This window comes from Piliocolobus tephrosceles, chromosome 9, assembly GCF_002776525.5.
Source record: "Piliocolobus tephrosceles isolate RC106 chromosome 9, ASM277652v3, whole genome shotgun sequence".
NCBI classification, from domain to species: domain Eukaryota; kingdom Metazoa; phylum Chordata; class Mammalia; order Primates; family Cercopithecidae; genus Piliocolobus; species Piliocolobus tephrosceles.
In genome coordinates, this window is record NC_045442.1 from 105799973 (window position 1) to 105818339 (window position 18367).

At 38.3% G+C, this 18367-nt stretch overlaps 1 protein-coding gene across 1 annotated transcript in view; it reads right to left on the minus strand.

The window, feature by feature from the left end:
* The window catches only part of GPR158 (G protein-coupled receptor 158), a 432232-nt gene that overhangs the window by 56506 nt on the left and 357359 nt on the right, over positions 1-18367 (minus strand). Inside the window, exon 6 of the mRNA XM_023223258.3 lies at positions 3972-4081. Within this exon, the coding sequence (XP_023079026.1) occupies positions 3972-4081 (110 nt within the window). The remainder of the gene's footprint in view (positions 1-3971; positions 4082-18367) is intronic.

Here is an 18367-nt window from a genome sequence, read left to right on the forward strand (position 1 = left end):
CCTTCCTTCCTTCCTTCCTTCCTTCCTTCCTTCCTTCCTTCCTTCCTCCTTTCCTTTCCTTTCTTTTCCTTCCTTTTTTTTCTTTTTCTTTCTTTCCTCTCTCTCTCTCAAATAGTTTCAGCTTCGAATAAATTACATTGCATGAATGGCTTGCCAGTGAGATGGGGCTATGTGAGTGGTCTGCCGTGGGTGTAGGCAACAAGAGGACATTCTTCCAAATGTCTGTGAGAATTTAAGGCAATAATAAAGACAACTAAAAGCTGGTCTTTTTATAATCACCATATACTGGTGATTCTAAACAATGTCAGTGATAAAAAACAAAATACACCATTCTAAAGGGACAGGCCACTTCACCCCGAACCCCAACTTGGTGCAACTGTGTTTCTATGTTAATAAACAAGGGACCCCTTTATAATTTTCCTTTGGATTATTACAGTAGTCTTTGGCCATACGACTCTCAAATGTGGGGAGAGACCACTGCAGAAAAAAGTGGGAGATTTGGTAAAAGTAAACAAAACCATTACGTTCTAATCCCAGACTAACAGTATTTATTAAATGAAAATAGTATTTATTTTCATTTCTGGTGACAGAGTATGACCCTGTTCTTCTTTCATGTTTCAAGTTTTCAGTGCTACAGGAATTCTATAAATACTACAATCAATTAATGAGAGACCCAGGTCACAAGAGGAAAGTATCTAATAATTCCAATAAGCCAGAAGGGAAATGGCTGAAATAAAACCAAAACTCAGATCTTTATTGCCTATCCTATCCTCAAGGGACTATCACAGTCATTTCACAAATCAGTACTCATAATTTCCTGAGAATTTTCTGCCTTTGGAGGTATGGTTTACTTTTAATTTTTTAAAACCTTGAAATGAAAAGTGGAATTCCTATAAAAATGAAGCTATGGTATTCAAAAGGCATTATCCCTTAGCTTGGGCTACTTTGATCCCTCAAGCTACCCTGGGTCAGCTCCTTCCAAAGCCAGATTCTTTAGCTTTCCCGTCAATGGGTGACATTCCCCCTATCCTTCCAATGAATCCCCTTTTTGCTTAATTTAGCCATAATCCAGTTCTGTTTAGCCAAATCCATTTGGTTCTGTGCAGCCATAACCCATTTTGTTTGCAACCAAAAAACCCTACTTGACATATTTGCCTACATTCAAATTATACTTAGTTCCTATAACTTTACCATCTTAAAGTTACTAAACTTTAAACCATCTTACAGATGAGAGATTAAACCATCTTACAGATGAGAAAACTAATTCTCAGATGTTAATTTATTCTTTGTTGTATAAATAAGTAATGGCAGAATTGAAGTTCCAATTTGGATTTGTCAGGATTTATGTCTTTCCTCTCTATCATGTCACCACAAAAGCTTAGACATCTCTCCTTCAGGGCCACGTGTTTCTTGACTCTAGAAGACACCTGCCAAAACCACCCTTTGCAGCTTCATTCACTAGAACCATCCACCCATTCATTCATTAATTCAACAAATATCTCAATACCTAATATGAGAAAAATACAGCACTAAATCTGGGGAGCGTAAAGCTGGTTCAGCTCGTCCTTCCTTCAGGTTGTTCACATTTCTATGGGATGCTGATTGTTCAGTTTATAGATGTAAACAATGTTGGGATCAGTTAAATTTAAGCAATATAGAATAATATAATAGTAAAGCCATCTGGTTCACAGAGGATAAGAATGATTCAGCTCATTACATTGGCAATAGTTTCAATTTAAGCCTTTGGTGGAGAAACTCTCTTCACTGCAATGACTTCTAGAGATACAAAGTCAGAGGGAAAATAGTTTTAATTTTGTTTTTTAAAATAAAAGAGATAATGTTATAATGCAGTTTCCCAAATTCCAATCATTTGCATACTAGTGTCAAGATTTCTGCTGTATCTGTGCATCAGCTAATAATTTCTTTAAATTTATATTTATTGTTTTAAAATATTTAAAGGAAGCTTTATATCACTACCTTATCACTACCTAGTGATAGTCAAACTTTAAATAAATAGAAAATAACTATATAAATAAATGCAATGAAAAAAAGATAATCTTAGGGAGACAGCATTGCAGGGAAAAGCTCTGAAACTGAATCTTGATCTGCTCCTCATTGCAAAGGAACATTGGCAACTATTCAGCAAGTGTTAAAGTCCTAGTAGTTCCCAAATAATCTTTCTTCTGAAAATAATCAGAAGGATTGAAGGAGAACCTGCATGGAAGTAATTTTCTCATTAAACGATTCAGTGCCACTGAACACTGGGTTCACATCCCCCTAAACATCCTCTCGCAGACCACAGTGTTATGTGTTCCAGACACTTGGAGACATGCTGAGGTAGACAGCACAGTAAGTCAGGGGAATATGTGGAGAGAATGATGGGAAGCAGCTTCCAGGGCTGCATCTGACATTTTTCATTCATTCATCTACTCATATGTATTAAACATGTCCCATGGGTCAGTTATTTGTGCTGAGTGCTGGGGATTCAATAATGGTATAATTCTCACAAGGAGAAAGTAAACGAAAGTGAAGACAATTAAATACGAAAACTATAAGGTACCATAAGTATTATAATAGAGGACCCACTAGACACTAAATGCTAGACTAACAGGGACAGAGTTCATCTTCAAGTCTCAACAGGGCATCTATTCCTTCAGGGTTTCTAGAAGGCTTATTGTCCACATGGGCTGTCATTGATTTCTCATTTCCTTTGGTGAGCACCAGTTGGAAAACAGCTATCACATAAGCAATGGAAACCTGGAAGGTAGTTGAAGAAAGAAGGATGCCAGAGGGAAGTTGCTGTGATGTGGATAGAATACAGTGAGAGTCAGGGAGAACATCAGAGACTGGTCTAATCTCTCCTTTTGTAGGAAACAGAAGCCTATGATTTATTTGAGTTAGAGGCTAAATTGGGATTTAAATAGGATCTTCTGAAAACTAATCTAATATCCTTTGTACTTTACCACATATGTAAGAAGGGAATCTTGAGAGTCAAACACATTGACTTTTTTTTTTCCCCAAAAAGGTAAAAGGGTAATCTACAGCATTCTCAATCATTAAGTACCAAAAGAGAAAAAATGAAAATACAATTTCTTATGTGGTAGACAGTGTAATTAAACCACTGTATGACCCATATTAGGAGATTTTTATTTAGAAACATGTATGGCCAGACTAGCATGAACACATGAATGGCTTACTATGGTTATCAAAACAGCTTTAAAGCTGATCAGTACAATGGGTTTTCTTTACAGGGATACAGTTTTACCCTGCAGGGAAAGTTTAATGTTTGTTTCCTATGTTCTTTGGCACCACTTCATTGAGACTTTCTTTAAACTCGGAGAAAGGAGGCAAGGGAAAGCCCTGGAATAATTTCCAGCCATTCCCAGCCTTTGTAGACAGGCAGTTTATTTTATTGCTTTTTCCCTCACCCAATATTTAGGTGGTTTTAGAACTAAGTATTAGGGAACTTATGGCATTCTCTATTTTCCAAGGCTGATAATCACTGAAGCACACTGGTTAAGGAGAAAAGCCAAAGCACTATTTTCTGAACTTCACCCATCAAATATCAGCAGGATTACCTTGGGGCATGGAACCTGGGAATGGAGGACAGTAGTTTTTGTCAAATAAGTGTGTTTCTGTATGGGACTGTAGGGTCACTCCGGATGTGTATCATTATTTCAGCTGTATTACCTTTGTATTCCTTCCTGTTCTGAACTATACTGTTTCATATTTTAAACTTATTAGGAACTAACCCTTTCCATAACCAATGACACATTTTATTGAAGCATCTTGTTCAAGTAATTCAGTTGTATTAAATATTTCCCTGAAGAATCCAAAGATGTCACCTTGAAAGTGAAAAATATACAGTATCTTGAAATTGAGCCATATAAGTGGTCAGCGCAGCTAACAATTATGTGCTAAGCTGATCACTGATCCTTCCATGAGAATGACGATGAATAAAATACATATACCTGTGAAGTTTGAGAGTGACAGTTCCGTAAACAGTAGCAAAACCGAGAAGACGGACCCATCTTAGCAGAATACAGCGAAATGTGCTTGGCTCAAAGTACAAAATAACAACCTGTGGGATGAAAACAGAAAGAGACCTTCAGGATCAACTGATGACCCACAGACCCAAGTCAATATCTCATAACCTGATGTTTCATACATATGAATTTTGATATAAGCATATACCCCTCAGAATAATTATTTAAAATACTATTTTGACCATTTATTGTCCGGACCAAAGAAATACAGAGTCTCCCTACTGCTCATTAAATAAAATCTAAATTCTTAAAATCTAACTTCTAGAAGTTTCCATCAATTGTCTCTAAGTCTTTGGTGTATGTCCAAACTTACCTCTCTTTATTGTCCAAAATGAGCAAGCAAGGATAGTCTCGTTGCCATTCTCCCCCAGAGCCCCTTGTTCCCACCTCCACACTTCTGGCAATCCCTTTCCCCCATCTGAAACAGCCCTGAGACTGCTGTGTTGTACTGCATCTTGCAAACAATCTACCACTCCATATTTACTACTTGGCTCAATTACCTCACTAATTCCATACTTTCTCACTCCAGAGTTTTCGTTCAACAAATATTAATTAAGCATTTACCATGAGCCAGGCACTGTGCTGGGTGCTGCCGATACAAGATACAAAGGCCAGGAAGAGGGCGAAAAGAGACATGGAGATAGGAAATTGCATTCAAGTAACATAAGTACTATGATAAATATTTCTGCAATTTCAGTGGGATCACAAAGAAATGAGCAGCCAATTCCAGCAGAGAGTGAACAGATACGTGCAAGACACTCTACTACTTTTCATATGCTACTGGGCAGTTTTGAGTGAGTCCTTGTAGAATAAGAATTGGTTTGACCTGCCTAAGAAACCTTGTAGTGTTAAAGGATTAATACTACTGAAGAACACAGACTCAATCTTCGCTGAAGCAGCTGCTGAACTGTTTCTGTTGAAAGCGAGGTCATAACAGAAAATATGCCCACTGCCAAAATCCTGAGTATGACTTTTGTTTTTTCCTGCCAGAGATGTGCATATTACTGGGGGCCACGGGGTAAGTACTGACATTTTCTTGCTAATATTTTACAAATATAGCTCCTCTCTCTAGCAGTGCCAAGAATGAATTACCTAAACTCTCCTGGCATTTCTCAAGTATTTCTACTACACAAAGATACAAAGTTCTCAAGGAATGGAGAAAATACGAACAAAAGTGTTAAGGAGAAATTAAAGAAAGGTATAAAAATAGGTGTAAACAGGACACAATGTGGTTTTGTGTGCTCCTGAAGTCAGGCAAAACTATTCAACTTTATTATTTCACATACACAGAATTTGTCCTTAGTTTTCCAATTTACTAGGTCTATGTGAAGATACAAATATTTTCCTTCAGGATTTAACCTACCAGAAAAAGGTCTAGATTCAGAAAAAAAAAAAAAAGAAAAAAAAAGAAATAAAAACCTGTTCTTTTACTATTTTCACAGAACAAGTTAAAATTCTATAAATTTGCATTCCAAGTTTGAGCTCATGTATTTTAGACATATTTCCTTTGCATAGTAGTTCCATAGGAATAACAAGTTCTGCAAAGCAAGCTTTACTGTTTACTAAGGACTTGAGCTAAAAGGAGGAGGAAAAACTTAGGGGAGAAAGACAAGTTGGAGAATCCTTGACAGAAGATTAAAGCATGTGGGGAGCATATCTGCTCCTTCTCATGGTAGAGAGAATGATAGATCAGAGACTACACACACAGGGGTCTGAAGTCTGGAATATGTAAAATCTCAAATATTTCCGCTAGAAATGGCCATAGAAATTCTTCTGGAACAGTGGATTCTTGGGAGCTGCAAAATCCTTTCAGTAAAGCTTTTCATTATCCACCAAGCTTTCTCTAGGTAATGAATGAGCAAAGGTAAACAACTGTAATATAGAAGTCTACATAATTTTTACTTAAAAATACTTACTTTCGAGCTGTCTGGGAACTACTGATATACCTTCAAACTTTTTATTTCACAGATAAAGAAGTTTAGGACTTGTTAGTATAAGTGAAAGATCGGGTTGGCCAGAAATACATGAAATAACAATATTTTTTAGCATCCATGGTGGAGGTATAAGTTTAAAAATAATAAACAATGAAATTCTAGTAAACTAACATGTGTTATTAAAAATAGTTCAGCAAATAGTGGACTGTAACTGTTAGTGTGCATGTGCCACAGGCAATGCTGGTGGTGTGAGAGAGAACAAGCTTTGAATCCAGGCTCCCCAGGTTCCGGTTCTGGCTCTACTCTTTCTTAGTTGTGGGCTTCCACAATTTATTTAACATTGCGTTGCTGTACTTCAGTTGTCCCGTTTGCAAAATGGGCACAGCAACAAAAATACTTCATCTTGGAAATATATTGAAGCTTAAGTGTGATAGTGTATGGTAAGCAGTCACAGTGCCCAGTACAATGAGTATTCAATAAGTATTGGCTAATATTATTAGGAGAGTTGATTTATTTATGCTTTGTTCTGAAAGTTATTCTCATTGCAGCACAACTATATCTCATCATCTCAACAAATTCTTTTCTGATCACCCCAGCTACCCCTTCTTTTGAATTCCTACCATGACTTTTAGACTTCGTGCTTCTTCTACTGCATCTTATATTATAGTTATCTGTATGGTTGCCTCTCTGAATTATTGTAAAATTGAAGAAGGGCCTGTTCCTCAGTGTATTCTGTGTTCTTTACAAACCAAAAGTTTATGCATATTAAATATTTGCTCAATGATTTATTTTAGCCAATTTTATTTTATTTTATTTTATTTTATTTTATTTTATTTTATTTTATTTTATTTTATTTTATTTTATTTTTTGAGACGGAGTCTCGCTCTGTCGCCCAGGCTGGAGTGCAGTGGCCGGATCTCAGCTCACTGCAAGCTCCGCCTCCCGGGTTTACGCCATTCTCCTGCCTCAGCCTCCTGAGTAGCTGGGACTACAGGCGCCCGCCACCTCGCCCGGCTAGTTTTTTGTATTTTTAGTAGAGATGGGGTTTCACTGTGTTAGCCAGGATGGTCTCGAACTCCTGACCTCGTGATCCACCCGTCTCGGCCTCCCAAAGTGCTGGGATTACAGGCTTGAGCCACCGCGCCCGGCCTATTTTAGCCAATTTTAAAGGGAAAATGTTACCTTCAAAATAAACTATTTGAAAACTGATTAGGGTTTCTAATCATTGGTATCCTAATTCACATATTCAATATTTATTTACTCTGCGTGAGGCAGTAAGGGATTTGGAAGTCATAAAAAATGTCAGATGTGGATTAGGTCCTTCAAAAAAATTATAATTTCATAGAGTGAATTTTACATGTAAGTGATAAATATGATTTCTAAATATTTAGGCAACACTATATGCTAGACACTAAATTAAGCATTTTTGCATATATTTACTCATTTAATCCTCACAATACCTTAGAACGACGAGACTTTGATTTTACTGGAGGGAAACAGGGCAAAGATAATTTAAGTGATGTGCTCAGGGTTACACAGCTAGGAACTGTCAGAGCCAGGATCTGAATCCAGGCAGTTTGGTTCCAGAGTTCGTGCTCATAAGAACGGTAAGACAAATACCAAGCTCTGTGCAGCATTTATGGTGGCATAACCATTGGCCAGGCCATCATCTTCTGTCAGACTCATCGAAATGCCAAGTGGTTGATTGTGGAGATGACGCAGGCTGGCCACCAGGTGTCTTTGTTAAGTGGAGAGCTGATCATGGAGCAGTGAGTTTCCATCATTCAGAAGTTTCAGAATGAGAAAGTTCTCGTAACAACGAATGTTTGCACTGGAAGGATTGATGTGAAACAAGTCACCATTGTCGTGAACTTGGATCTCCCTCCATTCAGGTATTTGTACTTCATTGGGCTGCCTATTTGTCCTGTTCTTGCACAACACATAATACTGCCAGATGTTGTTCAGGGTCAGCTCCTCTTTGCGTAACTTGGTAATTTAGGGATGGGTACAACCCACACAGAGTAGCTATGGGCTACTGAAACAAATTCAGACCCAATTACATAACAACAGTAAATTTTGAATAAACTCATAGTTACTAGCTATTATATCACCAATTGTTGTCTAACGCATCTAAAACATAAACCATGAAAAATTTAAAAAATAGTGAAAACTTTGAATGAAACTTGAATCTGTACTTTTTAAAAAATTCATCCATTTTAAAATAAAAGTACTTTGCTACCAAAAAAAAAAAAAAAAAAAAAAAGAACGGTAAGAACAATGATGTCACCCTGCCTCCTAACTGGCTCTACTGTGTGGGGGAAGTGATGAATGCCATTACCCTGTGAATTGCATTATAATGAGGATTTCAGAGGAAAGGGAAATTACTGGCAGTGGAAACAAGTGAAATTATCCTGGAAGGGCTGACAAGTGAGCAAGAACGGAAGGAGGAACAGGTTTCAGTGTTCATTCAGGCGGAGAGGAAAGAGGGGGAGGGAGCCCAGGACAAAAGGATATTGTGGGAAAGTTCCGGAGTGTGTGGAGTGTATAGTTACAACCAGGAAGACAAGAAGAATCATGTAAAGAAAGCTTTAAAACAGAGATGGAGCTAGATCATTGTAAGCTTTGAATAACAGGGTGGAAAATTCAGATTTTATTCCAGGAGCAGTATACATGGCATTAAAGCTCTCTGAGTTGAGCTCAGCAGTGTGTGCACCAGGGAGCCAATCTGGCTAGAGCATGGAACAGCACAGGTTGGGATATGGAAAGGGGAGAGACTGAAGGTGAGAGGACCAGTTGGAAGAAGAAAAGAAAAACCAAGTTTATCTTCCCCACCGAGCATTTTCCTATTTCTTATTCCAGTGTCCGTCATTTCAATTCCCAAATGGCAACTGATGGGATGTTTCTCATCACCTCACTGCCCTACTTAAACCTTTCAGTGGCTCTCAATACTCTTAGGAAAAAGTCAAAATTATTTAAGATGGTTAGCAAGAGCCTTCACACTTGGAGCTAGCTGATCTCTACTATATCATTACTTCCACGCACCTGATCCCTGCGGTCCTTGCATTTGCTGTCTCTTCTGGCTGGATGTTCTTTACACAACCCCCATCTCACTTGTACCTGGCTTTCTCCTGTTCACCCCTTCAAGCTTCAGCTCAAATATCCCTTCCTCTAGGAAGAACATGCCTCCCCTGTGGCTTAGCACACTGTCCCTATTTGTGAATCGTGTCTCCCTTCAGGTAGGTTGCAGGCTCTGTGACAACCATGGGTTTTCCCATTCACTTCTTTGACATGGGCACTAGCAGTGTCCTGGCACACAGGAAGTGCTCAGTAAATATTTCTTGGATGAAAGGAAAAATAAAGCTTTGGGGCAAAGGCAAAGAAGGATGTAACTAATATGGTGAGAAGGAGAATTCATTCATTCACGGGGATACAGGAAAGAAGATGCCGAATCAAGAAAAGTGGGCAACCTGTTACCTGTTGAGGCAAAAGGGAATAAAGTGTCAAACGTAATGTAAGATTTTAAGCTTAAGTGACCTGGAGGATGCTTGTACTTGAAATGAAACAGCAAAAAGAAAAGGATGCATAAGTCTGCAGAAGACATTTCAAAGTCTGATTGATTGCCTTGATTCTTTGGATACTGAACACAGCTAATGGGGATGAACAACAGAACCACAAAGGAGAAGACTATTAGGCTTCTCAAATATGCACAAAATAAAACAACACTTTACAATAGAATAATTTTTTTGCAAGTATAGACACACCACTAGAGACTCATAAATCTCCAGGGTATCTGCTCAGTAGACACAATGCCTAGTGCTTTTAAAAGAGAGATGCTAACAAGAGAAAGTGGTCATTCCCTGCCTCATCCTGCAGGTCTCAGCTCAGGGCGGGCATCCATGACTCTCTCCAGCATCCCTCAGACTGAGTTAGGTTTCCATCTTATTTGCATGTTACTTACTCTCATTGAATGCTGAGCTTTCCTTTGTTGTATTCATCAGCTCTACTTGGAAATAATTCTTTCTGTAATTCATTTGTTTAATGTATCTTCCTAGTTTACAAGTAGTACGAGGGCAACAATTATAACTAATTCTTGATTGCACGTACATTCCCTAAGATAGTACCTGGCAATAAGAGATAATCAGTACATGATGTGGAAGGAATGAGATTAAAAAAGGAAGGAAGGACGGGAAGAAAAGAAGAAGTGAGCAAGGAAGGAGAATAATATCTTCATTTTTGGAAATACTGAGTAAAAAATGCCTATGGGACATCAAATTTGGGTCTAGGTTTGTAACAGTTAATATAATCTGTAACAAGCCAAAAGCCAAAGCCAAAAATGAGATTAGAAAGTTTAATATTTTCAAATCCCCCAAATTTAACCTTTTACCATTAAAAACATTATCTATAAACAATGAAATCAAAAAGTGAGCAAAGGATATGAACAGACACTTCTCCAAAGAAGACATTTATGTGGCCAAGAACCATATGAAACAAAGCTTATTATCACTGGTCATTCGAGAAATGCAAATCAAAGCCACAATAAGATACAATCTCATGCCAGTTAGAATGGTGATCATTAAAAACTCAGAAAACAACAGATCCTGGAGAGGATATGGAGAAAGAGGGATGCCTTTACACTGTTGGGAGTGTAAATTAGTTCAACCATTGTGGAAGACAGTGTGGCAATTCCTCAAGGATCTAGAACCAGAAATAACATTTGACCCAGCAATCCCATTACTGGGTATATACTCAAAAGGATTATAAATCATTCTACTATAAAGACATATGCATACATGTTTACTGCAGCACTGTTCACGTCAGCAGAGACTTGGAACCAACCCAAATGCCCATCAATGATAGAAGGGATAAAGAAAATGTGGCACATATACACCATGGAATACTATGCAGCCATAAAAAAAGGGGATGAGTTCATGTCCTTTGCAGGGAGATGGATGAAGCTGGAAACCATCATTTTCGGCAAACTAACACAGGAACAGAAAACCAAACACCGCATGTTCTCACTTTGAGAGTTGAACAATGAGAACACATGGAAACAGGGAGGGGAATATCACACAGCAGGGCCTGTCGGGGGTGGGGGGCTAGGGAAGGGATAGCATTAGGAGAAATACCTAAAGTTGATGATGAGTTGACGGGTGCAGCAAACCACCGTGACACGTGGATACCTATGTAACAAACCCACACGTTCTGCACATGTATCCCAGAACTTAAAGTATAACAAAAATTACACATAAACAATAAACATATATTTTAACAAATTATAAAACAATCCTTTTGAAATCTCAATGATAAATTTCCTAACAGACTATAACAGTGAAGAAATTGAGAAAATCAAGCCACTAAGCTGAAGAATTTATGAATTATGATAATACTGATATTACACTGATAGCTATCGTTTTTATGTACCAACAACAATAATAGCTACCCATGCCTCCCAATACATACTCACTGATTACTATGCTAGACGTATTACCCATACTTAGGGTCCAAAATATACTTCATTATCTCTATTTTAAAGAAGAACAGACTGAATTGTAATGGGATTAATTAATTTGCCCATGGTTATCAAAATAACAAGAACCCATAAAAAGTTCCTTTACTGGAAGAACTGCCTAAGGCATAATTCCAAAGCATGTATCACACACAAAAAAATAATAACACACTATGCTGATTCTCTTTCCGATACTAGGGGTCAATGATAGTTATAAAGATGCTGCATTTAATTTGTGGGCTGCAGGAGTAAAGTGTACCGCTCTATTAAGTAACCTAGGGACTGAAGAGCATAAGCATGCATAATTGCTGGATGAATGATCACAGCATATAAATTATAGGTGTTGTAAAGCGAGACGTCCTAGGTTAAAGAGCATGGGTTGAGTGGAGAAGACATCCAGGATCAGCAGCAGCAGATGTCACACCCAAACCACCAACTTCCTTTTACCTTTAAGAATGCCTCTTGGGAACTCACTATAATTTGCCTAGAGGTTTGCTTCTCCCACAGTCTTTGAGAGCAAGGTTTCAGTGTGATGACCTAAGGTCGATGTACATCGGTGTGTGTTTGAAGGACTTGGTTCATAACCATGGGAAGTTTTTTCTAATGCTCTCAAAATTCATATACAATGGAATACTACTGAGCCATAAAAAATAAAACCATATCTTTAATAGCAACATGGATGGAGCTGTGGCCATTATCTTAAGTGAAACAACTCAGAAGCAGAAAGAAAATTACTGCATGTTCTCGCTAATAAGTAGAAGCTAAATAATCTGTACCCAGGGACATAGAGTATGGAATGATAGACAAAGGGGACCTGGAAAAGTGGAGAAGTGAAAGGGGGTGGCTGATGTGAAACTGCTCAGTGCGTATAAAAAACGTTAAGTGATGGATACACTAAAAGCCCAGTCATCATTACACAATATAGCCATTTAACCAAATTGCAGTTGTACCCCTTAAATTTACATTAAAAAATTCAATCAAATGATTTTAGTGGTAGGATACTCAAGGCATTGAGTTTTTAAAAAGTATTGCTGGCTAGGGCTGGGTGTGATGGCTCGCTCACGCCTATAATCTCAGCACTTTGGGAGACCGAGGCGGGTGGATCACGAGGTCAAGACCACCGTGGCTAACACAATGAAACCCCATCTCTAATAAAAATACAAAAAAATTTAACCAGCTGTGGTGGTGGGTGCCTGTAGTCCCAGCTACTCGGAGGCTGAGGCAGGAGAATGGCGTGAACCCGGGAGGCGGGGCTTGCAGTGAGTTGAGATAGCACCACTGTACTCCAGCCTGGGTAACAGAGTCAGACTCTGTCTCCAAAAAAAAATAATAGAAAGTATTGCTGGCTGGGCGCAGGGGCTCATGCCTGTAATCCCAGCACTTTGGGAGGCTGAAGTGGGTGGATCACTTGAGGCCAGGAGTTTGAGACTAGCCTGGCCAATGTGATGAAACCCTATCTCTACTAAAAATACAAAAATTAGTTGGGCAGGGTGGTGAGCACTTGTAATCCCAGCTACTCAGGGGGACTGAGGCATGAGAATTTCTTGAACCTGGGAGGCGGAGGTTGCAGTGAGCCAACATTGCACCACTGCGCTCCAGCCTGGGTGACAGGGTGAGACTCCATCTCAAAAAATAATAAATAAATAAAAATAAAAATAAAAAGTATTGCTGTGGTACAAACAGCCCTTCAGGCTTTCAAGTACAAAGAAATCTTTGAAATTATTCTCCCATTTCAAAGATTTCAATTTCAATAACAAAGAAATTATTCTCCCATTTCATTGAATGTGATTTTGTTAGCATGTTTTGAAGTCTGCTTTACTGCCTGGACTCTTTGGCTATTGAACACAGCTAAGAGGGGAGAAATAGAGAACTATAAAAGAGACTATTAGACTTCTCAAATACGCTCAACATAGAAGTAGAACTTTTTTTTTTTTTTTTGAGATGGAGTTTCATTCTTGTTGCCCAGGCTGGAGTGCAGTGGTGCGATCTCGGCTCACTGTAACCTCCACCTCCAGGGTTCAAGTGATTCTCCTGCCTCAGCCTCCCAAGTAGCTGGGATTATAGGCGCCCGCCACCACGCCCAGCTAATTTTTTGTATTTTTAGTAGCGACGCGGTTTCACCATGTTGGCCACGCTGATCTTGAACTCCTGACCTCAGGTGATCCACCCGCCTCTACCTCCCAAAGTGTTGGGATTACAGGCGTGAGCCACCATGCCTGGTCCACAGAAGAACTTTTTTTTAACAGAATAACTTATTTGCAAGTATAGACACATTTCTAGAGGCAGAAAATTAATCTCCATCATTTCTGCTCAGTAGACACAATGCCCAGTGCTTTTAAAAGAGGGATGCTGACAAGGTACAATGATGAGAAGTCAGCATGGTCCAATGCTGTTCCAAAGCCCTGAGAGTCAAAGGTGTGAAGCTCTTGGTTTAGGCCTAATCTCTTTAGAATCTCAGCAATAGTGTTCAACACAGCAGCTCCCCTTTCCTAATTGACTCTCCAAGTGTTATTTGCTTCAGTTCAGTGAAACTGGTTGTGAATTTAACCACTTTTACAGGTAAGTGAGGTGTTACGTGCTTTGGGGTTTCTGTTAGTAAGAGAGTGTGAGAACAGTTTTACTTATAAAAAGAAATCGAAGAAAAAGAAAAGATTACTGTGTTACTAGGAGGCATGGTAACAAACTCAAGTGGCAAGATTTTTGTTGATTAAGTTGTCCTTTGATAAGGATTTGAAGAACATCTGAGGCTTTACGGACTCTCTACTATATTTATAATTTCCCACTGCTTCCTACAAGGAAAAGGCTTACTAGTCAAATATTTTCCAGAGCTGCTCATCCCCAGGTGTGCTACGCCGCCAACAATCCTAACAACATGTTAAGAATTAAGCCGATAACTTTCCTTGATGGAGGACACAACACAAAGGTCATCCTTGGAAATACCTAGTACTAAACCTTGTGTGTAACCTCTTCAGGTTTGCTCTGTTTGAAGTAGGAGGCTGGAAATGAGTCATCAGCCAGAGCCATATGCACTGAAGCACTTTTATTCAGGATCATCTTTTATGGACCTTTATTCAATGTCCTGTGGTGTGTTCTAAAATTCTTACATTTTTCTGTATTTGGCAAGAGATATGCTTGCCAACGTGGGACTTATTTAGGATAAAAATGCATGTCCTTCAAATCTTACGGGTTCATTTTTGATTCCATAGTAATTCTGGATTCAAAATAACAAAATTACCTAATGCAGTTTTACATTTATACAATCACCACATACATGAGAATGGCTATAATTGTGATTATGTGTCTTTATACAACCATGGCCTAGAACTTAGTATTTGGCTCCTATTACCTTAAAACAAAAAGCGAATAGCTTTCATAGTAATATAGAAGTAACATTTTAAAAATTATAAAATATACAAGATGTGGGGGTTAATGTGACAGCAGATGATATGTTGTGCCCCGAAACATCCTCTCCAAAATTCCCATAGAATACACCCAAAAATGTAAAAAAAAAAAATTAAAAGGGCTTACAGCTCTGAAAACTAAGGGCAAAGAGGATAAGTTGCCAAAGTCTTAGTGGTGATTCTACTCACCGCTTGGTAGATCTTATCCAACAAGGAAGTACCTTTGAAATAAAACACCACAGGCCTCATTCTCTGAACCAGAATAAGATCTAAACCCCCCACACATAACAAGGAAAGATTTTCATTCATACTCCTCCTCATTGGGGTCTTCTAACTCTGAGACCCATAGCTTTTTACAATAGAGAAGATCAAATTTAAAAATCCTTGGTCATGCTCCAACTAGGCAGCAACTCTTTCTATTACACATAAGCCAGTCCTGGAGCCTCCTAGTCCAATACTGCTCTTCCCCTAGCAGCACCTCTCATCTCCATCCATTCATAGGTTAGAACGCCCAGCATGCAGCACTGCATTCATAAATGTGACAGCTGCTCAAGGAAAAGCACTGCAAAATGCAGAAAACCAGTGTGCTGGGAGGGCACGCGATGGGAAGTCCAGGTGTCTTCCCTGGTCTCGGTTTATCCATCTCTCCACAAGGAGGCACTTCACTTCATGGAAACAGCCCATTCTAATACACGTAATAAACACAGAAACATATGACTACTTTTGCTCTAAACTTTCACAACTTCTCAGTTTATGGGTTCAAAATAAATATTATTTTGGCCAAGAATAAATTATGATGCATGACATAATATAGATGTTTATACCATCCTTAACAATCATGTCCTCAAAAATAATAACTATGGGAAGGCTCTCAGGATAAATGTTTAGTGAAAAAATCAGCAGCACTTAAAATGTATATAAAATATACAGTATGATAGCAGTTATGTGCAACATTTATGTGTAGCCAGGCACCGTGGCACATACTTGCAGTCCCAGCTGCTTGGGAAGCTAGGCAGGAGGATCACACGAGGCAGAAGGACCACTTAAGGCCAGGAGTTCGAGGCTATAATGTGTGATAATCACACCGATGAACAACCACTGCACTCCAGCCTGGGCAATACAGTGAAAACCCATCTCTTCAATAACAACAACTACAAAACATTTGTGTGTATATACGAGTATATGTACATACATAAAAACATACAGAGAGAAATGAAAGCACACTTGTCCCCTGCTTATTACCCTGAATTTAACATCCTTAACTTATTCTATAGAACAAGGCATAAAGGAGCTATGCATAAAAGCTAATGGGGAAAATATCCTGGAATGTCTGTTCCTCTTAAGATACTCATCTAAAATATCTGTTCTCTATAATTGCCAAAAAAGCAAAACAACAACAACAACAAATCTGAAGCTTTGGCTTGGTTTGGCTTCCTGTTTTCTCTCCTGATATCCTTATGAGCAAACTGCATGTGCCTCTGAGAGAAAAACACACACTAGTGAGTGGAATGTTGAGTACTGTGATCAAAGTATTATGGTAAAATTTTTTTCATTTTGTATTGTTTTGAAAAGATTGATCTTTTCTAAAATGGACAGTGTATTAGTCTGTTCTTGCACTCCTATATAAAAAAAATACCTGAAATTGGGTAATTTAAAAAGAAAAGAGGTTTAATTGGCTCACAGTTCCACAGGCTCTACAGGAAGCATGGCTGGGGAGGCCTCAGGAAACTTGCAATCACGGCAGAAGGTGAAGGGGAAGCAGGCACATCTTACATGGTGGAGGAGGAAGGGAGTGAAAGAGGAGGTGCTACACACTTTTAAACAACCAGATCTTATGAGAACTCACTATCACGAGAATGGCAAGGGGGAAATCCACCCCCATGATCCAGTCACCTCCCTTCTCCGACACTGGGGATTACAATTTCACATGAGATTTGGGTGGAGACACAAATCCGTACCACACCAAGTAGTTAAGCTCCAGTTCAAATCCTTACAGTAAATGTGTATTGAGAAGATTAATTTTGAATAATATAAATATATATACCATTTTATATGTGTGTATATACACAAGACACAAAGTAAACAGTGTTGACAGAGATTCTCTGGTTTTAGTATTAGATATGCTTCCAAGTCCCAGTATCTTACACATTTTCTATAATCAGAAAAAATTTAACATAAGAAGCTACTCCAATATCTGTTACAGGTGCTTAGTAAATGGTTAATAACATATTCATGTCATGATACAGTCAAAGAAGTATATGGTCTTATGCTTTAGAAATAAGATAATCTTATTTAGTATCATATTACTATATTAAAGCTGAAAGAGCTAAATAAATTAAGAGTCCTCAGAAATAATGGAAATATGGATAGCGCAATAGAATAATTCCTGGGAATTACTTTGTTTTGGTTGGAAAGAATATACAGTAAGGCATGGCCTCTGCATGAGTGTGCAGTCTGTGCATTACACAACTAGCAAGAATATCTTGAATACATTGTCTACTTCAGATTGATTACAATCATTCTCTGGCAGATGACAATAAAGTGACTTGAGACACAGGTGGAGTTTAGACCGGAAGTGGTGCCACTGTGTGAGCCAGACCACTTAGGACTTCGCCATAAAAGGGGCTTAGAAGTGTTTCTCAAACCTTCACGTGCTTACTATTATCTGGAGAGAGTGTCAAAATGCAAAGCATACTTCAGTAGGTTTGGGGTGAGGCCCAAGATTATGCAGTTCTGACAAACCCCTCGGGATGCTAATCCTGCTGGTCCTCGGATCACAGTTGGAGTAGTATGGGTTGGCTGAACTGGGCAAAACCCAGAAAGTGAAGCCTGCCAGCCCCGGATAACTGAATCTTTCAGTTTAATCTGTGCAGATAATGGAAAGATAAAGTTAAATCTTTTGAATCATCTCCTAAAATGTGACTAAAAGAAAGATGCAGTTCATGAGCTAAAATAATTGGCAGAGTCAAGAAATGGACAAATTCAGAAACAAATGAGCTCTGAATATGATCAATTATTTACTGATTCAGGATTTTTTTTTTTATAAAGGACAAAAACAGTACAAGAGTTGGTAAATGGAATGTTAACGAAAGCCATTAGAAACCGGAGAATTTACACTTCATTCAGAATACAAAATATTTGTAGCACACATCTCAGAAAGATTTGTTTTCATTACTGGCCAAATAATATGCCTGGTTTAGAGCAAAATAAAATACACACACTTGGAAATACTTAATTAGTTTCAGTCAAACCACTATATGTAAAGGAGGCTAGAGATTTAATATGACAAATAATGTAAAATATATTTGCCTTATTTTACAAATGAATTTTCTTTAATAAAGAATATTAATCTTTAATATTAAAGAATTAAATATTCTTCAATAAAAATTAAAGAAATTTTATTTGTAAAATAATACAAATATATGAGCTACCTACTAGTCAGGTGGAAAGGAACTGCAGCTTAATGCAGTGGGTAAAACA